Below are 21,783 nucleotides of genomic sequence, written 5' to 3' on the forward strand. Positions count from 1 at the left end.
GTGGCTGGGCCAGGGGTACCAAAGCTCCGAAGCATACCGAGGCACTTGGGAGCCCCTGACCTGCTCCAGGTCCCCTCCACTTTGCCTCAGAAAGGGCTTGAAGTGACCCGAAGCAGCCTGCTTCAACTTGGGTTTCGGGCCTCGTGCCGAAGCAGTGCACAGCCCTAATCTATACCACATATCCAGTTTCCAATATTCTCTTTCTTTGTTATGTTCTGAGATGTTATGTTCAAAGCAGATGAAAGTAAATGAAGGCAGGCAAATAGTATATGCAAATGGGTTGGGGTGAGGTGGGAAACTTGGGTACTTGTGCGTGGGGTGAATTAGCGCCTAGCTTTGGGAATCCTAGAATAGTAGGGTTGGAAGGGGCCTACAAGGCCATCGAGTCCTACCCCCTGCTCAATGCAGGAATCCAAGTCAGAACATCCCTGACAGATGGCTGTCCAGCCTTGTCTTGAATGCCTCCAGTGTGGGAGAGCCCACTACCTCCCTAGATCATTGGTTCCATTGTCGTACTGCTCTAACAGTCAGGAAGTTTTTCCTGATGTTCAGCCGGAATCTGGCTTCCTGTAACTTGAGCCCATTATTCCGTGTCCTGCACTCTGAGATGATCAAGAAGAGATCCTGGCCTTCCTCTCTGTGACAACCTTTCAAGTACCGGAAGAGCGCTATCCTATCTCCCCTCAGTCTTCTCAAGGCTAAACATGCCCAGTTCTTTCAGTCTCTCTTCATAGGGCTTTGTTTCCAGTCCCCTGATCATCTTTGAGGGATCCTCTGAACCCTCTCCAGTTTGTCTGCATCCTTCTTAAAGTGTGGTGCCCAGAACTGGACACAGTACTCCAGATGAGGCCTAACCAGTGCCGAGTAGAGGGGAACTAGTACTTCCCGGGATTTGGAAGCAATGCTTCTATTAATGCAGCCTAAAAGAGCATTGGCCTTTTTTGCAGCCACATCACATTGTTGGCTCATATTCAACTTGTGATCGACAACAATTCCAAGATCCTTCTTGCTTGTAGTGTTGTTGAGCCATGTATCCCCCATCTTGTAACTGTGCATTTGATTTCTTTTTCCAAGGTGCAGATCTTGGCATTTATCCCTATTAAATGTCATTCTGTTGTTTTCTGCCCAGCGCTCCAGTCTATCCAGATCACTTTGAATTTTGTTTCCATCTTCCAAAGTATGAGCTATCCCGCCCAATTTTGTGTCATCTGCAAATTTGATCAGCATTCCCTGCACCTCCTCCTCCAAGTCAGTAATCAAAATGTTAAAGAGCACTGGGCCCAGGACTGAGCCCTGCGGTACCCCACTCGTTACCTCTCCCCAGTTTGAGAAGGTCCCATTGATAAGCGCTCTTTGATTCCGATTCTGTAGCCAACTGTGGATCCACCGGATCGTTGTTTCATCTAGCCCACTTTGAGCTAGTTTGCTTATCAGGATATCATGGGGCACTTTGTCGAAAACTTTGCTGAAGTTGAGGTATATTATGTCTACAGCATTCCCACGGTCCACAAGGGAGGTTACTTGATCAAAAAAATGTGATCAGATTTGTCTGGCAGGATTTGTTCTTGACAAATGGGGAGGAAAGGGTAGGAAAGAGGCGGTGCATCAAAATTGAAATATATTCCCGATGTTTTAGCTCACCTTATTGAAGGAGACTGATTATTTCCATGATATAAAACTGCTTTGTGGTCCACCATCAACAAATTCCAAATATTTAACTTCAATAGCACTGAGGCTACTTAAATCCCAGTATTCATAGACTGCAGTCTTGTGCACCCTTTTCTGGGAGTAAGCCCCTTTAAACAGTGGGACTTATTTCTGGGCAACCATAGGATTGTACTGTTAATCCCTTTCTGAACTGAGTATACTGTGTTGGAAACATTTAAGGCATTATAAACGCCAAAGGTACTGTTGTGCATAATATCAGTCGTTGCTAGCATTAAAACAGGGAACAGTGACAAACTTTGCCCTTACGTACCGGTAATCAACAAAGTTGTTCTTCCATTTTATTTAAAGCTAACTTTCATTTTAATAGGTGTGAGTATTGCAACAAGGGCTTTAAAAAATCCAGCCACTTGAAGCAGCATGTACGTTCGCACACTGGGGAGAAGCCTTACAAATGTCAATTGTGTGGCCGAGGATTCGTTTCTTCTGGAGTTCTTAAGTCTCATGAGAAGACACATACAGGTGATAAAGCATTGGTAATATTTGGTTTCTCTGTAAAAACCTTTTAGTCTTGTAGCACTTCAGAGTCCTAAACACTTCATTGAACATGACAGTGAAAGAATTGCCTTGCTGGATCAGATCAAGAATAATCTAATCCAGCCTTTATTTTCAAAAATGGCTCATTGAAAGCTGCTTGAACACTCCAAAGCAAAACACATAGGTCAGGGTGGACAACTTGAGGGGGCTTGGGGGCCACTTTTGACCTCCAGGACCACCCCTCAGCCTGCACTCCTGCCACCATGCCACTGAATTTGGTGGCGGGGGGAAAAATCAGTGGTTTACAGCAAACCACTACAAAGTTCTGAAAAGGCCAGATTTAGTTTGTCCTTTTTGCACTCTGCAGTAGTTTGCTGCCAAACATTTTCCTGCTGCTGCAAATTTCCATCTTTAGTACCTGATACTCAGGTGTATCCATTTATCTAACATGGCTAATAATTACTGGCAGACATTTACTTTGAAAATGTGTCTAAATCAGAAACAGTATGGTACAGGGGTTAGAACAGGGATAGCTAACCTTTATGGGCCCATAGGAACATTTGGCTAGTTGAGAAACTGTCCTGGGCACCACCACAAAATGGCTGCCATGGAAATCATGGCTAGTCACAAAGGACAAATAACCTGCTCAAAAGACTGAACACATGACGGAGATGGGGTTTGAGTCCACAGCATAAACAACTCATTTGAACCCACAGTTTTCAGCACCAACAGAAACCTATGTCATAGAAGGCAATATCTTTTTCTCTGCTGCTCCCTCTTGTGCCAGACAACTCCTTCCCCTCTTTTTCTCTCTCACTTTGGATCCCCACCCATAGATTCTTTCTCATACCCATCCCCTCCCTCCCTCCCTCCCTCCCTCTCTCTCTCTCTCTCTCTTTCACACACACATACCCCTCTTGTATCTATTGTGCAAATGGGAAGGCTAGGGCACCTTGACAGGCACTAAGGAAGGTGTCCAGGGGCACATTGGTGGCCGTGGACACCATGTAGCGTACTCCTGAGTTAGAGGGTTGAATTAGAAATGGAGAAACTCGGTTTCACATCCCCACTCAGCCATGAAGCTCACTCTGTGACTTTGAGCCAGTCAGCCTAACCTACCTCACAGGGTTGTTGTGAGGATAACGTGGGGGAAAGGGGGAGGGGAAGCATCTTGTATGCCACCCTGAGCTCCTTGGACAAAAGGTGGGTTGAACATATCACCATAAACAATGAAGTATAGTCAAATAAGTATAAACAATAAACAAACAAGTATAAACTAGTAGCCATCACCACATCTGTTGGAAGAAATTGTAGGTAAGTCTCGGTGTGTTTAGCATCGCAGCAGCATTTTCTGTGTGTGGGTGAATTAGATAACCAAAAGGTCCATGTGTTTGATTCACTTTTCTTTCTTCAGGAGTTAAAGCATTCAGTTGCAGCATTTGCAATACATCCTTCACTACTAATGGAAGTCTTACTAGACATATGGCAACTCATATGAGCATGAAACCATATAAGTGCCCATTTTGTGATGAAAGTTTCAGAACCACGGTTCACTGCAAAAAACATATGAAAAAGCATCAAACTGTGTCTTCAACAGCAGCAACAGGTGGAGATGTAGGAGGAGGTGAGCAAGTTTTTCCAGATAGACCTGAGCAACTCATTTGGGTCAATGTTCCTTGAGGAATATTAAATTTCTTTTATAATAATTTCTAAAAGATTATTTCACCTCTAGCATTAGCCATGTTGTGATAGCAGAACATGGAAAGTGAACATAAACCATGTTGTTTGTGCTTGTAGGTTGGTGGAGCTTATGGAGTGGTTCTGAGGACCCACATACTGCCCACTTCAACCTTGAAATGTTTCTGTTTTTTCTTTAAATGCTTATAAATAAAAAATAAACATTAGTTTGATTTTTCATTAATATTCAAGATGTTTGTTTGATGTTCTTAATAATCCTGTAAAAGTATTCTATGAAATGTTATTGCGTCTCAATTTAAATGTGCAGAAGATGATGATGAGACCTCTGAAAGGACAACTTCTAGAAAATCCAGGCCTGGTGTCATCACTTTCACAGAGGAGGAAACAGCTGAACTTGCAAAAATCAGACCCCAGGAAAGCGCAACTGTCTCTGAAAAAGTTCTTGTCCAGTCTGCTGCAGAAAAGGACAGAATTAGTGAAATCAAAGACAAGCAAGCAGAAATGGAGGCTGAGCCAAAATATGCCAACTGTTGTACTTACTGTCCAAAAAGCTTTAAAAAACCAAGTGACCTTGTAAGGTAAGATGTGCCATCCAAAAACGAAATATGAAGAACGTTATTTTTTACAGCTCAATTGTAGTCATAGCAAACACAACCTAAAGAATTGCACCATGAATTGCTTATTGACTTTTTTTTCCTAAATAGCAGCTTGTCGTATCACACTAGAGCCATTTTTGAAACTTGGAGAAATTTCAGAAGTAGTTCGCAATAGGGCATGGGGGTAACTGTTCAAATTAAAAATATCAGAAGTCCCCCTGTGTGCCTGAGGGGACTCTCTCCATTCTTCTCCATTCTTTCTGTTGTCAGATGAAAATCAGTGGCATTTCTGTAGAAGGGCTCATATTCAACAAGTGTGCTTGGACTTGTGTGCAGCTGGAATATTAATGTTCTATATATAATTTTCTCACACACATACACACACACACACACACACACACTGTTAGAATGCTAGTGATTATGAAGCGTTTGGCTATAAACATCATGTTGTGCAGTGGCTCTTCTTGGCATCAGGATCAGAGAGTTTAGGACATGTGTTTTTTCCATCTTGGAGTACTCTAACTGAAGAAGGCTTGTTTCTGATGATCATCTTATTGCCCTGGACTATGTTAATATAATTATCATAGATGTAACTCTGTGTATTGGGTTGTATCCAATGGTACCTATCTGCAGTAGTATGGGCCCTGCTGGTAGAACGTATTCCCCCTCCCTCCTGCAGCCTCCTGCATGCCTCCCAAATGTGTTCCGGAGGACTGGGGGATCCTCCAGAGCAGCTTTGATGGTATGGGTGGGACTGGAGGGAGGAAGAAATGAATGAAGTCCCATTGCACGAGTGGAAGTCCACAATGTTGGATGAAGCTTTGCAACATTTGTAATTCTGCAAGAAGCTTTGAAATTTAATGTTGCATATCATAAATTGGAAAATATATCTGGAAAATCAGAAATGTCTCCAAATACATTTTTTTCACCTTGCCCAGTAAACCACACTTCAATTCTTCAAAAAATTTTGAGCTATTGATGTTTTAAAACCTTGATAAGACATTGTATTTGGCATGTTTGGCTCATTTAAGTTTGTTAAGCATATAGTAATTGAAGAACAAATATTTTTGGCTAGGCATGTGCGTATCCATACAGGAGAAAAACCTTATAAATGTGATGAATGTGGAAAGAGTTTTACTGTAAAGTCTACTCTGGATTGTCATGTAAAAACACACACAGGTAAGTAAGATCTTGTGCACTTCCAACTCTGTTAGATAATGAGTAGGTGAAGAAAAGTTAGGCACATCATTTTACACTGATATTATTATTACTATTTTTATTATTATTATTATTATTATTATTATTATTATTATTATTATTAAATTTATTAATCACCCATCTGGCTGGTCACCCAGCCACTCTGGCAATGATGTTTTGATTTTTAATGAATTATAGCAGCTTACTTTTTCATATTTAAATCTATTAAATAGCCTTTTTTCTTTGAAAATATTTAAAAGGGTACCTTTCCCCCTTTTTTTAGTTTGTTTGATGGATGGGTCTTTGAGTAGTGCAGTTTGATGTGCTTAGGTGTATTGGCTAATAATCTGTAGCTCTTGCATATGAAAATGAAAGCAGAAATATTTGAGTAGGCAACATTTTATTTAGTATATTTGTATCCTGGCTTTTTCCCATTATGAATTCAAGGCAGTGTACATAGTGTTCCTGGGTTGTCCCTTATCAGGCATTGACAAGACCCAAACCTGCTTAGCTTCAACAACATGAATATAGACTATATTTACATACCATATACAGCCTCTTTTGCTGATCCCCCTTTTATGAACAGTCAGACCTATTAAGGAGATTTTAATCAATAAGGTCAGAGATATCCCACATTCAAATACATGTGGGGTATCCTGATTCATTTGCTCACTTTCTACATGGTAAGAGGGTGGGGAAGGAGCACAGGAGGCACCCGATTCCTACTTCCGCACCTGAGTCCCACTCCTGATCTTTTCCAGACAACCATTTTGGTGGGAAGTCTCTTCCAAACGAGTTTTCTATCAGGTGCTGTAAGTGTGGTTCCTGTAATTTCAGCATCCACATGTTCAACAGAAATCCTGCAGTGATTGATAATTGCAAAGAGATAACGATATTTAACCCTATATCATACTATTTCGTTGTTCTCCAGGTCAGAAACTCTTCAGTTGCCATGTATGCAGCAATTCATTTTCTACAAAAGGTAGTCTGAAAGTGCATATGCGCCTACATACTGGAGCAAAGCCCTTTAAATGTCCTCACTGTGAGTTAAGGTTTCGAACTTCTGGACGCAGGAAAACCCATATACAGTGTCACTTTAAACCAGAGGCCAAGAAGGTCAGGAAGCCTGTGTCTCGTGCACCAACTGAGGGACTACAGCCAGTAAATCTCCTTAATTCATCCTCAACTGATCCCAATGTTTTCATCATGAATAACTCTGTTCTGACAGGGCAATTTGACCAAAATTTGCTTCAGCAAGGTCTTGTTGGTCAAGCTATACTTCCTGCTTCAATGTCAGGTAAAAAGGGTTGCGTTTTATCTGGGTTTTAATTTGCAGAAATATCAAACCCTATTTTCTGATAGATATGATCCAAGATGGAAGAAGCAGAACTACTTATCCTGCTCACAGGGAAGGGATAAGATGCAGAGATTTCACCCCCGCTGCCCCCCGCTGCTATTTTGTAGCAAATACCAGCTTAGAGGGGGAAACAATTTTTAGTGGGAAAATGCCACAGGGAAAAGAGTCTTGAAAAAACTTTCCTCTGGATTGGGCCCTCCCCTGGTTGCTGTTAGTGTAAAAAAGAAAAAAAGGAGCATCCTAAGCATGGGATTCAAGAAGAGGGTAATATCATATCTGTTTTGACCTCAGAGTAGGGCTTGCAGTAGATGATTTATTAGGTCTTTCTAACTTTGATTCTGTGATTTACAAGTTGCAGTTTTCAAGTTCCGGGTCCATTATTTTTGTTCATGGTTTTGCAGAGGGGAGAACTTTCATTAGACATTTTCAGTCTTATTCTTATGATGATTAGCATTTCTGTCATATCTTTTTATCATTAAGGTACCCAAAGTGATTAAGGATGGAGTCCTATGCATGTTTAGACAGAATAATGTCCTACAACTTCTAGCATTCCCAACCAGTCATGCTGGCATAGGATTGCACCCTAAAAACACAATGTTGATGATAAAAAAATAGAATCATCAAGTACTTCATAAAATTAACAATAAATCACAAGCTTAAAAAAGCACAAAAATCAACATCAAACCGATTAAAAAACTTAAGTACCAGCAGACTAACTGCATATCCTGCAGCAGCTACAAGCAGCTACTATCTTTTTAAAAAAGCATTAGCAAATTTGGTCTGGTTACTGGAAATCATTTGAACTATATCGCACACAAATATAGAATGGGTCAGTGCACAAAATCTTTTGAGCATGTTTTTATCTATGGTACTGATTACGTAGTTCTGTTGAAGCTATCAGTGTATGTGTGTTTGTATACAGTGTCATCTTATTGCATATTTACTTAGAAATAAGCCCCACTGTTCAATGGGCATATTCCCAAGTGTTTCAGATTACACTTTCAATGTGAGACTTTTTAATTGTTTAAGCAATTAATATAATTACAATAATGTTCACTGATACAGTCAAGCATTCTTTATTTTAATTGTATTAAGAATTTTATATGTATAGTCATAGATGTTAACATAGTTCCATGAAACCAAAGAATATAATAACAAAAATAAATTTAAATTTTGACTTTTCTTTGATAGCTGGAGGTGATTTAACTGTATCCTTGACAGATGGTAGTTTGGCAACCCTTGAAGGAATACAGTTACAGCTTGCTGCTAACTTGGTTGGACCAAATGTTCAAATTTCTGGAATAGATCCTACTGGCATTAACAACATTACATTACAGGTTTGTTTATCCTATGTGTTCATCCTTCTCAAACAATTAAGACAGAAGTTATGCATAGATATAAATGTCTGGGTTCCTGTGGTACTCTTTTGCTTTCATTCTCCACCTCTTCTGTTAAATGACCAAATAATTTTTCTGTGATGCTGTTCCTCCCCTCTCCCACAAGTATCTTCCTTTGCTTAACATAGCAATATTTGCACGTTGGCTACTTTAGTTACTCAAATATGCTGTCTCTCTAGATACTAAGAGTGTGTGTTACGTTTGTTCATAATATATTGTCTGTATTATGTTAATTTTGTATCTCAGCTCTACTACCTAAAGACCTTTTCCTAATACAAAAGAGAGAACAACAACCAGGTTTTACTAAACCTCATGGTAGACAGACAGGAAGTTCTAATTTGGGGCAGCTTTGGACATTACAGCAAATGCAGCTACTCGGATACACACGTGTTTCTTGCTTCTATTAGTTGTACTGCTACTGTCATATCTGGAAGGGGAGTTGTGCAACAAAGTTTTGCAAACCTTGCGTGATTAACCAGCTTGTGAACCTTAGTCATGCAAAGTTTCAGTCATAAAGCTTCCAGCTGTCTCTGATATTTATTCTCTTGGGCTCTTTTGGACCCAGTCAAAGGAGGTGCTGTTCTAAATTGTCTCTCTCCAACAAAGCCAGAGCACTCACGCCCTGTAATCCATTTGCAGTACAACTTGTGTGAGGAAGTGCCTAAGCACTAGTAATGCCTAACTCTAAAGAAAATGGGAACTACCCTGATTTACCCAATATCCAATAATTTGATTTTTGTGGCTGAATTTAGTGACTGCTTTTAATGTCTGAGGGTCACTAGCTTATACTGTAAACATGAAGCCTATACAACATTTCAATAATAGATGAAAATTATCCAGCTTTTGCAAGACCTAATTCGCTATTGACCATAGTCTTTACCAACTTTCATAGATTTACTGTTGTTAACCATGTTTAAAGTATATACCATTTCTTAAAGCTAGCCTGCTTGGGGAAAGAAAGTTTTCTATGAGAAATTCTAATATTCCATGAAGGAGTATCATATATTTATGCATGCTTATGTTTTCTTTTCAGATTGATCCCAGTCTTTTACAGCAGACACTACAACAGGGCAACGTACTTACCCAGCAGCTAACTGGGGATCCCAGTTTGGCTTCTCAAAACACCTCCCTCCAGACAGCAGACAGTTCAGTGCCAGCAAATGTGGTAATACAGCCTTTGTCAAGCTTATCCCTACAGCCCAGTGTTACCTCTGCAGGAAATATGACAATAGGGCCTATGTCTGAGCAAGAATCTGTGTTGACTACTAGTACTACTGGTAAGTTCAATAAGAAAATACACTCTTCCAGTTGCATAGGTTTTTTTGGCTAAAGTTTCCTTAACTTTTCAGTTTTTAAAAATTCATTAGTTACTTTTCATCCTTCTAAAAGTTATTATATAAATAGTAATTAGAATGTATTCATGGCACATACTGATAAAATGCAGATTTCTATTTCTAAAGATTTTTAAAACATACGTTTAGATTAAATGTATGTTCAGAGCTGAGGAACATTTCTGTAGCTTTTAATTGCATGTTTAAATCATTTAAAATATGAATGCAGAATTGTTCTGAAAAACATAGAGATTATGTTCTTTAAGAGCGGTCCACATACTGTCATGCACAGGAGTGGCTGACTGGAAAGAAAACTTTTCAAAGTACTCCCAAGAGCCGCAAAGATCTTCCTGCTTCACCCAGCCTAAAGCTGATGAGATTGTATTGGGCAGAGGAGAATTGAGGGTCTTAACATTTTAATTACTTTCCAGTGATTGGAACTCCAATGTCCTCCCCTGGCAAAAACTTCCCTCAGTTTACTAAGGAACATTCTCCCAGTTTTTACAACCCTATGGGCTGCTTGCTGAGAGAGATGGTTTGGATGGACTCCCCTTTTTCTAGTATTATGATGTCTGCTTTACAGAGAACTCTCTTGGATTGTCTGTATTGCTACTGCGAGTAGGTGGGAAATGCCACTCTTAAGACCTGTTCATCTACCTCCTGTCATTTATGTAACAGGCATCATAATACTATTAACTATTACCAAATTGAAGCTTAGATACTGATTTTTGTCTGCTCATATTTAGGTTCACAGGATCTTTCTCAGGTCATGACATCACAGGGTATGGTATCAACCTCAAATGGTCAACATGAGATTACACTGACAATAAATAATTCAAGTCTGAGTCATGTTTTAGCTCATGCCTCTAGTTCAACAACTACAAATTCATCAGGGACCCCTCAAGAAATTACCCTTACCATATCTGGCAAGTATACCATTTTCTTACTGTTTGTAAAGTCACTTTGATTCCTATCCAGTGGCTTTGTCTCAGTAATATATATTTATTAGTTTGCTGTAAATTGAAGATTTTTCTTTCTGCAAAATACGTTTTTGTTCCCCTGTTTTTCCTATAATTTCCCTATAATTATTGGGCTACATTCAGCTATTTATGAGCAGGTTTTCCCTTTCCCTCCCCTCCATTCATCTCCTGGCATGTTCCTTCAGTCAGCTCCAGAGGCTCTCCCAGCCCTCCAGAGCTGATTTGAGGGGTTCTCAGGTGGCTGCCAGGAAGAGGAGGAATCCAGTCTGGCAGAAAGATACTTGGATACAAGCCATTTAGTGTAATGGTTTTGTGAACAGCTTTTTATTTAATGTTAACAGAATATAACAGTGATTGTACTATATGTAAAACAGAATGATTTAAAATACTGTAGGGATGGGCAAAACCCCCTGACTTCCAGTCCAGGTAGGGTCTGCTGCAGGGAAATCCAGGCTGCTTGGGGCCCTGTGGATTTCCCTGAAGCCCTGGTGCATCCACTGGATTTCACGTGTCAGCTCTCTGGCTTTATAAAAGGCAAGATAGGCTAATGGTGGCCACAATTTAGGGAGAAGTAAGTGTTTTACAACTGCAAATGGAATGAAATACGCCAATTAAGGCCATACTTTCTCACAATGGACTAATGGCAGCTGCCATTAGCCGATCTCGCCCTTTATAAAGCCAGAGAGCCGTCCTGCGCGAAATCTAGAGGATGCGCAGGTAAAAGGGGCCAGTCCACTGCAGACTCCACAGGTCGAATTCTTGGGAATCCGGCCTCATTAGAGTCCACAGCAGATTTCTCCAGCGCCCCTAGTCATGTGGGACCCATGACACAAAGAAATGATACAGACTTTTCCACGGCAACTTGTCTTCTCAACAGAAAGGACTGTGACAGAAAAAGCAATAATTAAAGCCTTAGCTGCATGCATATACTCCCTCCAATATGCATAATGCTTAGTTGTATTCAGTTTATACTATTAAATTATCCAGATTTAACCACTCTGAATCTAATAAGACTTAACATACTTAACTGTCTCTGTATTGGCTATATAGGGGCAGATGGATACTAAAATTATCCAGCTTGTTTCAATGTCGTGACCTCATTATAGGTGCTGTCTGAACTCTGGACCTCTTTCTGTTTAAAAAGATTCTGACGACTTTTATATTGCCCAGGAGTCTTTTCAGGATCTAGTATTTGTTTTTCATAGCATATTAACTCTTTCTCTATCTTTTGCTATTTTAATATAACCTTTTTATGATGTTCTTTTAAAAAAATGTAAAGTAGCCTAATATTTTTAATGTTTATGGTTTGACAGATTTCATTATGTTATGTTTCCATTCCACTACAACTATTTTTTGCTTATAAAAATAAGAGCCATGTTTTTAATTTTGTTTTCGAAACCAAATATATACTGAGCTTAAACGACTTACAGATTCTGTTTTCCATTTAGGCCAAGATCTTATTCAGCACAATTCCACTGGAGGTAATGAATTGAATGGGAACCTACGATTGGCAACACCAACTATTAGTAATCAATCAACAGGTACTACGTTAACTATAAGTAATGATGAACTGCTATCTCAGAGCCCAGCACTGAACAGTACTTCAGGTAGGCTTTCAATAATTTTACTTAATTAAATCATACCTTCGTATCTGTTTTATTTATATTCATCTGGGTAAACAATTTCAGTGTACTTTTTATTATTTATTTTATTTATTTCATTTATATACTGCCCAATAGCCGAAGCTCTCTGGGCAGTTCACAAAATTTAAAACCAAACGGCACACAATAAAACAATTTAAAATATATAGAACATTAAAACCACAATACAATAATGTTGTACAATAAACCACAATAAAACCTAGCAGCAGTGCAGGAATTTAAAATACAGATTTAAAACAGCAAAGCTAAAAGTCTAGAAAGCTAAAATGCTAAAATGCTTGGGAAAATAAAAAGGTCTTCACCTGGTGCCGAAAGAAATACAATGTAGGTGCCAGGCAAACCTCACTAGGGAGCTCATTCCACAGCCTGGGTGCCACAGCAGAAAAAGCCCTCCTCCTAGTAGCCACCTACCTCACTTCCTTTGGCAGGGGCTCACGGAGAAGGGCCACTGAGGATGATCTTAAGGTCCGGGCAGGCACATATGGCAGGAGGTGATCCTTCAGATAACCTGGCCCCAAGCCGTTAAGGGCTTTAAATGTTAATACCAGCACTTTGAATTGGGCCCGGAAATGGACTGGCAGTCAGTACAGCTGGAAAAGTACTGGTGTAATATGAGCTTATTGGCCAGTCCCTCTTAACAATCTTGCCGCCCTATTTTGGACCAGCTGAAGTTTCCGGACCGTTTTCAAAGGCAGTCCCATGTATAATGCATTGCAGTAATCCAGACGAGAAGTTATCAAAGCACGGATAACTGTAGCAAGGCTATCTCTATCCAGATAAGGGCATAGTTGGTATACCAGCCTAAACTGATAAAAAGTGCTCCATGCCACTGAGTTTACCTGTGCCTCAAGTGACAGTTCTGGATCCAAGAGCACCCCCAAACTACAAATGTGATCCTTTAGGGGGAGTGCAACCCCCTCCAGAACAGGTTGAATACCACCTGTTATTAGCTTTTTGCCATTAAAATTACATTAGTGTTAAGAAAAAAAAATATTTCAAGCAATATTTTTAAATGCTGTTATTCCAGTCTCTCTTATCAAATTCCAGCTTTTAGCAATTAATGTGTAAATAGACTATGTAAGAAAAATAGATAACAAGCATTTATAAAAATAGAGTGGTGTACACATTTACAGTTTTTTCAGTGTATTCAATAGTGTAGAGCAGCCTTCTCCAAGCTGCTCTACAGGACTTTGCTGGCTGGGGATGATGGGATCTGTAGTCCAAAACATCTGGAGGACACCAGGTTGGGAAAGCCCGGTGTAGATAGAGATGTAAAATTTCCAGAAACTTTGAAGCTTTGGAAAAAAAATGATTTTACTCATTTTCTTTTCCTTCAGGAAAAAACAGAAAAATGAAAATAAGCAATACTCTTTTCCTTCTTTTTTTTTTTTTTGCACTCTTTACAGATCTGAAGTCACTTTGTTGCTTCAGGACAGCCTTCCCCAGGAATTCTGGGCATTGTAATCTAAAACATCTGGAAGGCACCAGGTTGGGGAGGACTGTTTTATGAGCATAAAGCAGCCTCTATGTTCCTAAAGTTATATTATGTAGAACTTGGTTTGCTCATAAAATTGTCATTATATTTTAAAACTTTTGAAAGTAAATGCAGTAAATTTGTAATTACCATCTGAATAAACTATACTTTTAAATTTAAGATACGAACATGATAATTTTATGAGCAAACCAAGATATACTTTACATACTTTAGGTTCCTATTTTATATCTAACAAGAGGGAACTTGAGCAAGTAGTCCCTGAAACATCTGAATCATCCTAGAAGCCAGAAGAAGCAGGAAGAACTGGAGGCAGAGGAAGACTGGTGTACAATATCTGTTCCTGTTTGAAAGGAAGTTTAGGGAAATTCCTAAATTGTACCTGTTTGTGGGGTGGAACTTGTGGAAATCTGATCTGAAGGAAAACTTATTGAGATTTTATCTAGCTGAAAGAGACTCCAGGAATGGTCAACAACCATATTTAATTTAAGAACCTTTATGCGATCTCAACATACTATTTGAAGAGTGGCATTTTACATCCCTAGTCTTTCTGTAAATGTCTTCTTCTTAGATTGTTTTTAGAAACTATTTATGGGGAGTAAAGGCTGGGTAAAATATATATAAACACATTGTCTTAAATTATACAACAAAATATGTCATAATCCAAAACTGTTCAATTTTTCAGGGGGAAAAGGTCCTTGGAAAAAATGGGTTTTCCCCAATTTTTTCCTGTTTTTTTTCTGGGCCTTCACATCTCTAGATATAGAGGTTTTTTCTATTAAAAGTGGGCAAGATGGGAACTTATATGTAGTTATGATTTATCTAATCTCTCAAAATAATTTAATAGAATAGGAATCTTGGAATGTTGCACAACTTTCAGCTAGTAAATTATGATAATACATTTAGACTTTTACAATGTTACACTTCCTACAGAGCTTAATGTGTCAAGTGGGAATCTTCCTTCAACACCACCCATGTCTCAGCCAGCTCAGAATTTAGTAATGGCATCATCAGGAGTAGGAGGAGATGGCAGTGTCACATTAACTTTGGCTGATACTCAGAGTATGTTATCTGCTGGTCTTGATGCAGTGACGCTTAACATCTCATCACAGGTTTGTGTCATATGCTAGATAATAGTTCTATCCTGTTCCTAGCATTTCTTAATTACATTATCAAACTAGGAGAAAGCAAGTCTGAAGATAGTGTTTCATAGGAAATCTTTTTGCAGTACATGATAGCTGAGATTATGTCTTGTACTTATTTATAAATTTGCTATAAAAGTCTTGTATTGAACCTGCTCTACTAGTGATTTTCAGTCCCTTTGACTTTGTGGTGTTTCTGCTGCTGCAATCATTTGAGATTCACCCTATCCATTTCTTATTTTTTGAGAAATCCTCATTATTAGAGACAATAAGGGACATCATGGGTTGGATCTAGACTTCTGTGGAAGCTTCTACAGGTGGAAGAGAGGATGTGATTTTTACCAATTTCCCTTGCCACCCCCCAATTTTCCAGAAATCTGATCCTGAAGGTTGGGCAACCCTCTGGCACAATGTGAGAGGTGGCACTGGGGGCTGCAGGGGGTAGGAGGAATCGTCCAAAATTGCCTTCCCCCTTTCCATCTGCAAGAATGTCCAGTTTAGTGAGCAGGAGCCTCCACTGTATCTGGTCTGGATCCAACCCACTATTAGCTGTCATTATACTGTAGATAAGATTTCCTGCCATTCTGTTTTCTCCTCATTTTACGTTGTTTACTTACACACTTGCAATGTGTATATAGATTAAACATAAGCAAACATGTTCTTGCTATAAGAGCAGGTAAAACATTAGCTTAAGCATGTTGCAGGCTTAACAGGTATCTGTAGGAGATGTTTTAGGGATAAGATATCCTATATGAAGGCAAGGCGGGTCTAAGACAAAATAAATCTAAACAAGGGTCAATGGGGAATTTTGCCAATGACAGGGAGTGACCAGACAAAGACTGGTTTGTACAACAAGACAACCCATCGTGGTTGGTTGTTGTGTGATTAAACCTGGAGTGCTTTCCACAGGTTGGCTTATTTTTTGGGAACGAGCCACGCTGAGAACACATGGTTGGTTTTAGGGTAATTTTCACCCATGATGGGGTTGTCATTACATCCGAACCTGGGAGACTAATTTTATTGTGGGTTGCGGAGACAGGATGGGTTTTGCCACAAAGTCCCCTGGGATACATGCTGGAGCCAGCTAGAGGACTGAGCGGGAAGGAATGAGAGAACAACCCATGGCCAGCATGGTCATCTGTTGGGCATAGTGTGGGTTGTGCGAACCTGCCCAAAAAGATTCTGTGGATAAAGGCTGTACTCTTAAAAGCATCTGAAAACCCATTTAAAATGGATGGATGGAGGGAGGGAGGGATGGAGGGATAGATAGATAATAAGAGGTCAGCCAGCATGTGGAGTTGGGCATACATCTCACCCAAAGCCTGTTAAAAGTATATTTTCTACTTTAATCCAGGCAAACCCTAAGAAGTGTCCAAGAAGGGAATACATTTCTTGTTTAGTGACCATCTTTAGGAGAGATTTTGACAACCATGGATATGGAATATTGGTTTATACATTTAAAATATCTGGAAATGCCTCCCAGAACATCTTCTTAGTGCCCCACATTTACTGCCTTCAAATGCTTCCTTAAAAACTCACTTTTTCACCAGGGGTTGGTGAATATGTCTGCCTTCCTTTCTATAACATTCTTATTTTTTCAGGCACAAGTTCATTTTGTCCATATCCATTTTTTAAAAGTGTGCACAAAAAATTGTACTCATTTTCTATTCCCCCCCCCCCAAATATACATATATTTTGCAAGTGGCTTTCTCTGGTATTTGGATTTTTGTTCTCTATGTCTGCTAATCTATTTAGGGCACAATCCTATGGCCGCTAGACAGCAATAGGATTTTTCATTTTTTGGGAATCGAGCTTGGAGCCAGCACTCCGAGGTCGGTTCCCAGAAAACCAACTCCCCACAGCCTCATAGGTGGAATGGTTCATCCTGGCTCTGCGCTCATAAGAGCAGTGTGGAGCAGCTGAAAAGGGGACGTTCCTGGGAAAGGGGTGGGGATGGCGGAAGCACCTTTATGACATTTCCTATGCGCCATCCGACTCCCCCTGTCTGAGGCAGCCTGCTAGATAGCCAGCATCGGACATCTAGCCGCAAATGCAGGGCAGCCAGAGCACAGAGGAGAAGATCCTCTCCACGTTCCACCCGCCCTGCATTGGATAGTCAGTCGCCTCCAAGTTTGGAGGAGGCTGACAATCCCCACAGGATTGCACTCTTTCTTTCTTTCTTTCTTTCTTTCTTTCTTTCTTTCTTTCTTTCTTTCTTTCTTTCTTTCTTGATTTGAACCCTGTCTTTCTACCAAAACATGGCACTCAAGGTGGCAAAACCCGAAGGATAATTGCATTCAGGAAGTGTGAATTAGGTTGGTTCATATTAAAATGCAAATCAAACAAATGTCACCCTCTTGCTTAAGTGTAACCAAACCTGGATTTGTGCAGTTGAAAGATACACATTCTTCCTTTGTATAGCCTCTCCCTCCATTTCCATCCCCTTCCTCTATCTCCCCTGTGTTGAGTTTTAGACTGTAATCTCCTAAGGGCAGGGCTATGTCATCTTGTACTTTGTGGAGCACCACATGCATTGAAGGTAGTATTTTGTTATTAATGCTTGGACAATCAAACAGCCCACTGTGGCTTATTTAAACCATGGTGGGTTGTGGCACCATTTTGAATCTTCAAGCCACAAATGCATGTTGTGTCATCTGAACCCAGCTGGGGTGGGTTCTGCGTGGGTTAAACAACCCATCCCTGCCAGGTTCGGATGACACAACAAGCCACAGTTGCAGCTTGAATGTTCAGGATGGTGCCCATGGGCACCTTGGCTCATCGTGGCTTAAATAAGACACGATGACCATGTCGATCATGTGAACCCAATCGGAATGATTATCTGGAATATATATTTACTAACTTCAACTGAATTGGTTCAGGTTATGTATTTTGGGAATTATAGATAAACACTTTATTTTAAACAAATTTAATAAAAAATTCTGAAACCTTGAGACATTCACAAATATGTATTTTTTTATCATATCTAGTTTTAGCCATGTTAGACATCATTGTGGATAGAAATTTAAATAATAAATAATAATTTCAGGTACCTAAGTCTGTGACTGAATATGCCGTTATACTTTTCTGTAAATGAAATTTATTAAGAAATTTGTTTTGGCAGGGACAGCAGTTCCCTGCTTTACTTACAGATTCTAGTCTCTCTGGACAGAGCAGTTCAAGCTCACAACAAGTCATACTAGTGAGTCATACTCCACATTCAATACCTGCAAACCATGATGAATTAGCATATCAGGTAAACATGTTTATAAACTTGCCTTGAATGAAGATACAAAATATGGTCACTTTGTGTTCTGTAGTTGGGGGAAAATATTGCTGTTTATCATATCGTAATTATTGTAATTTATTATGGAAAGTATCAATTTAGGCATAACTTCCAAGAAGCATTTGAGGCAGCACCATATATAAAAATAGTATTTTCTTTTCAATATTACTTTGTTGTTTTTGCCTATTAAATGAGATTAACAGTGCAATCATATGCATATCTACTCAGAAGTAAGTCCTTTTGAGTTCAGTGGGGTTTATCGTCAGGTTTATTTACCTGGGAATACGTCTGATTCAACTCAGTGGGACTTACTTCTAAGTAGACATGCATAGAATTGCACTGTATGTATATCTTATTTCTTAGACCATGTGATTTTTTTCAATTTAAAGTTAAAATCTGATTCTTTTATTTGACTGCTCTTATATTCATATGTCTTGTTCCTGTTATACCTTCTGTTCTTTGCGTACCATGTCTCTATAGCAGTCCTCCCCAACCTGGTACCTTCTGGATGTTTTGGACTACCACTCCCAAAATCTCTGATCATTGGTCATACTGGCTGGCACTTATGGGTGTTATAGTCCAAAATATCTGGAGGGCACAGGTTGGGGAAAGCTGCTATATAGCATTATTCCTTTTAATTCCTCTTTGCCTTGATTCCTATCCTATCCTGCCAACATGAAATTCACTTCCTTTATTTCTGTGCCCCATCTTTTTTTCTGTAACCATATCTTTCAGGCTAGGCTTGAAAAATCAATTTATTACGGTTATTGTCATTTGAAAATAAGAATTGGTTTACTGGATCAGATTGTCTAGCATTCTGTCTCCAATAGTGTCTAACCAGATGGCTCTGTGAAGGTCATAAGATGAGCAATGATGGTGATAGCCATCTGTTTGCTATTTGTTTCCCATATACTGCCTCTGAACATGGAGGTTTTGTTTGATCAGTAGCTGTCGCTGACCTATACAGATATATGTGTAATGTTTTTTAAAGCCATCTAAACCCAATTTAATGTGATGCCTGACAAGCAAGAAGAACTTACCCGTGCTGTTTGTGCCTGGTGTCTCATTTAAACTGGTCTGCCATGCCCACTTGTGGACCTCCAGCAAACAGCAATCTGTAGCCTGGACAGATGATATGCTGTTGTGCTAACATTGTACCCATTGTCTCAGTTTAAATGAGACAATGGGTGAGTTCTTCCTGCCTGTGAGCCTAGGGTAATGCCCATCAGCAGTTAGTGGTAATGTAGTCTATATTTTAACAATGTGTGGTGGGAACTAGTACTTCCTTTTTGTCCTGAGCATGTCAATGACTGGGTTCGGATTATTGTGATGGGGAAAGGAGCCATTTGTGGCTTCTCCCCCTGTGATGCAGCATGGGTTGGCATGTCATCTGAACTGGCTGCGCGGCGCCGCGCGGGTGGCTTCCCACCCACCCTACAACCTCTACTGCACGTCGTGGCTTTTAGAGTGAGTACAAAGGCAGCCATGCCACACGCCTGGTTTGGACAACACGCCACCCCACACTGCAGAGCAGGGGATTATGCAAACGGCAGTCGCGGGGGTGGGGGAAGAAGCCACGATGGCTTCTTCCCCTGTCTCAATTGTCCGAACACAGCCAATGTCTTGATAAGCAATTTAGTTGGATGCTAGGAACATAGGAAGCTGCCTTATACTGAGTCAAACCATTGGTCCACCCAGTCCAGTATCATCAACGCTGACTGACAGTGGCTCACGAGAGTTTCAGGCAGGAGTTTTTCCAGCCCTGCCTGGAGACGGTGAGGATTGAACAGGAAACCGCCTGCATGCAAAACATGTGCTCTACCACTGAGCTACAGCTCTTCCTAATGATCTTTGAGTTCAAGTGGTATATTGGAGGGGGCTCTCTTTTTATTTTCTCATTTCCATTCATAGTTTCACAGGCTGTTTGTATTTGTAGTTGATTTTTTCCAAACTACCCCCACCCACCCCTCCCATATGGGTTATTTTCAAGTCCTGTTAAGGAGGTTGATTTGAAGAACATCCTTGTTAATTGTTACTCTTGTATTTGTCATTTACTACCTCTGTTTGACATAGTTTTCCAGATATAATGCCTGAAACAATAGTTCAAATGTGGGCTATCTATGTAGTGAAGAGTCGTACAAACACTTCATTTAGCTTCTCAGCAATTTCCCTGCCTTCTTTCAGTTGTTCTTTTGCATTGTTTTACAACTAACAGCCACGCTGCCTCCTCTGTTGTTGGTTTCCTACATTTAATTAATTTAAAGATGTTTTATTTATTAAAATTTTTATTGAACTGCTATTTATATAAAATACTAAAGAGCACATATTAGAGAATATTCTTCCATTAGCCATTGTCATCAATTCTTCCATTAGCCATCATCACTTTTCCGGGAAACATTCTTGTGTTTTCCCCCTTCTCATTTCTCCTTCTTAGTTTGACTTGTTTGTTTTGTGGCCAGTTCCATCTGACCACATTAACAATTCTGTTTCCTCAATTGCATATTCTCCTTTAAACTTCACCTGTGAATAATTCCCGCACTCATCAGTTAGACCTGTTTCTCAGTTTCACTTTCTCCCCAAATTTCTTTTCAGCTGTAATTTATTCAGAGCTTCCTCTCTGCTCTCTTGCCTGGTATTGCTTTTTTCCTGCTTCCACAGTGACAAATAAATGATAACTACACAAAGAATGGAAAGTCTTACCTGATGATTTTTTTTTGGCGGTTAATGTCTCTTTCAATCTGGATTTACTTCATTCAAGCAATTGATGACATGTAGCATTTTTTTCTGTGCTATTCCAAGAATTCATTATGGTTAAATATGTTAACGGCTTTGGAAATACTGTAAAAAAGTGTTACTGATAGGGTTTAAGCCTGGAGCTTTCAGCCACAGTGCTTGAATTGCCTCTGGTCTTTGCTCACAGAGTGGGAGTACTCAGAAAGATGGATTGATGGAGACATAAGTCTTAGGAAAATTATCAGGTAAGAAAATTTCTGTATTCAAAGGTTTCCTTACATCTGGAAAGCATCTGTCTTTTTAAAGTTCATCCTTCTGATCTAGTTTTACAATTTGTCATTTGGACAGAGTATGGCAGGCTGATTCCTGGACAGTGGCAGGAGAGTATTCTGTTCTCCCAAGTGGACCAGAAAGGCAGGCCCAATTGTAATTATCCTGGGAGGTGGAATATCCCAGCTTCCAGAATGGCTATGCCTTCAGAGCAGGTAGGCAGACAGACTGGGTGATGGTTTTATACCAAGCCTTTTCACATTATAAGCAATCTCACCCAGATCCCTCACTAATTCTCCTCGTCCTCCCCATTATGTGTGAGTTTTCATAGATGTGAAGGGAGAAGATGTTACTGACAGAGTAGTAGCAAATGGAGGTTTCATACCCAGCATGAGGATAGAAGTGATAGCTGTAGGACATTTCCTGGGCATGATGGTATCATGC

At 39.9% G+C, this 21,783-nt stretch overlaps 1 protein-coding gene across 7 annotated transcripts in view; it reads left to right on the forward strand.

Annotated features, from left to right (window-relative positions):
• ZNF236 (zinc finger protein 236) overlaps window positions 1-21,783 on the forward strand; it is a 107,282-nt gene that overhangs the window by 73,130 nt on the left and 12,369 nt on the right. For 5 of the 7 annotated variants that reach the window (XM_084850028.1, XM_084850033.1, XM_084850029.1 and 2 more), the window contains 11 exons: window positions 2,036-2,187; window positions 3,617-3,826; window positions 4,208-4,478; window positions 5,572-5,675; window positions 6,625-6,990; window positions 8,242-8,387; window positions 9,481-9,724; window positions 10,525-10,704; window positions 12,207-12,365; window positions 14,845-15,023; window positions 18,175-18,306. In XM_084850028.1, coding sequence (XP_084706154.1) covers window positions 2,036-2,187; window positions 3,617-3,826; window positions 4,208-4,478; window positions 5,572-5,675; window positions 6,625-6,990; window positions 8,242-8,387; window positions 9,481-9,724; window positions 10,525-10,704; window positions 12,207-12,365; window positions 14,845-15,023; window positions 18,175-18,306 — 2,143 coding nt within the window. Of the gene's footprint in view, window positions 1-2,035; window positions 2,188-3,616; window positions 3,827-4,207; window positions 4,479-5,571; window positions 5,676-6,624; window positions 6,991-8,241; window positions 8,388-9,480; window positions 9,725-10,524; window positions 10,705-12,206; window positions 12,366-14,844; window positions 15,024-18,174; window positions 18,307-21,256; window positions 21,315-21,783 lie in introns of all 7 variants that reach the window. The other 2 variants (XR_014790193.1, XM_084850032.1) reach the window with 2 other exon arrangements.

The sequence above is a fragment of the Heloderma suspectum genome, chromosome 4 (genome assembly GCF_057233095.1).
Source record: "Heloderma suspectum isolate Gila_16-S chromosome 4, 16-S_ref, whole genome shotgun sequence".
In the NCBI taxonomy this organism is placed as follows: Eukaryota; Metazoa; Chordata; class Lepidosauria; order Squamata; family Helodermatidae; genus Heloderma; species Heloderma suspectum.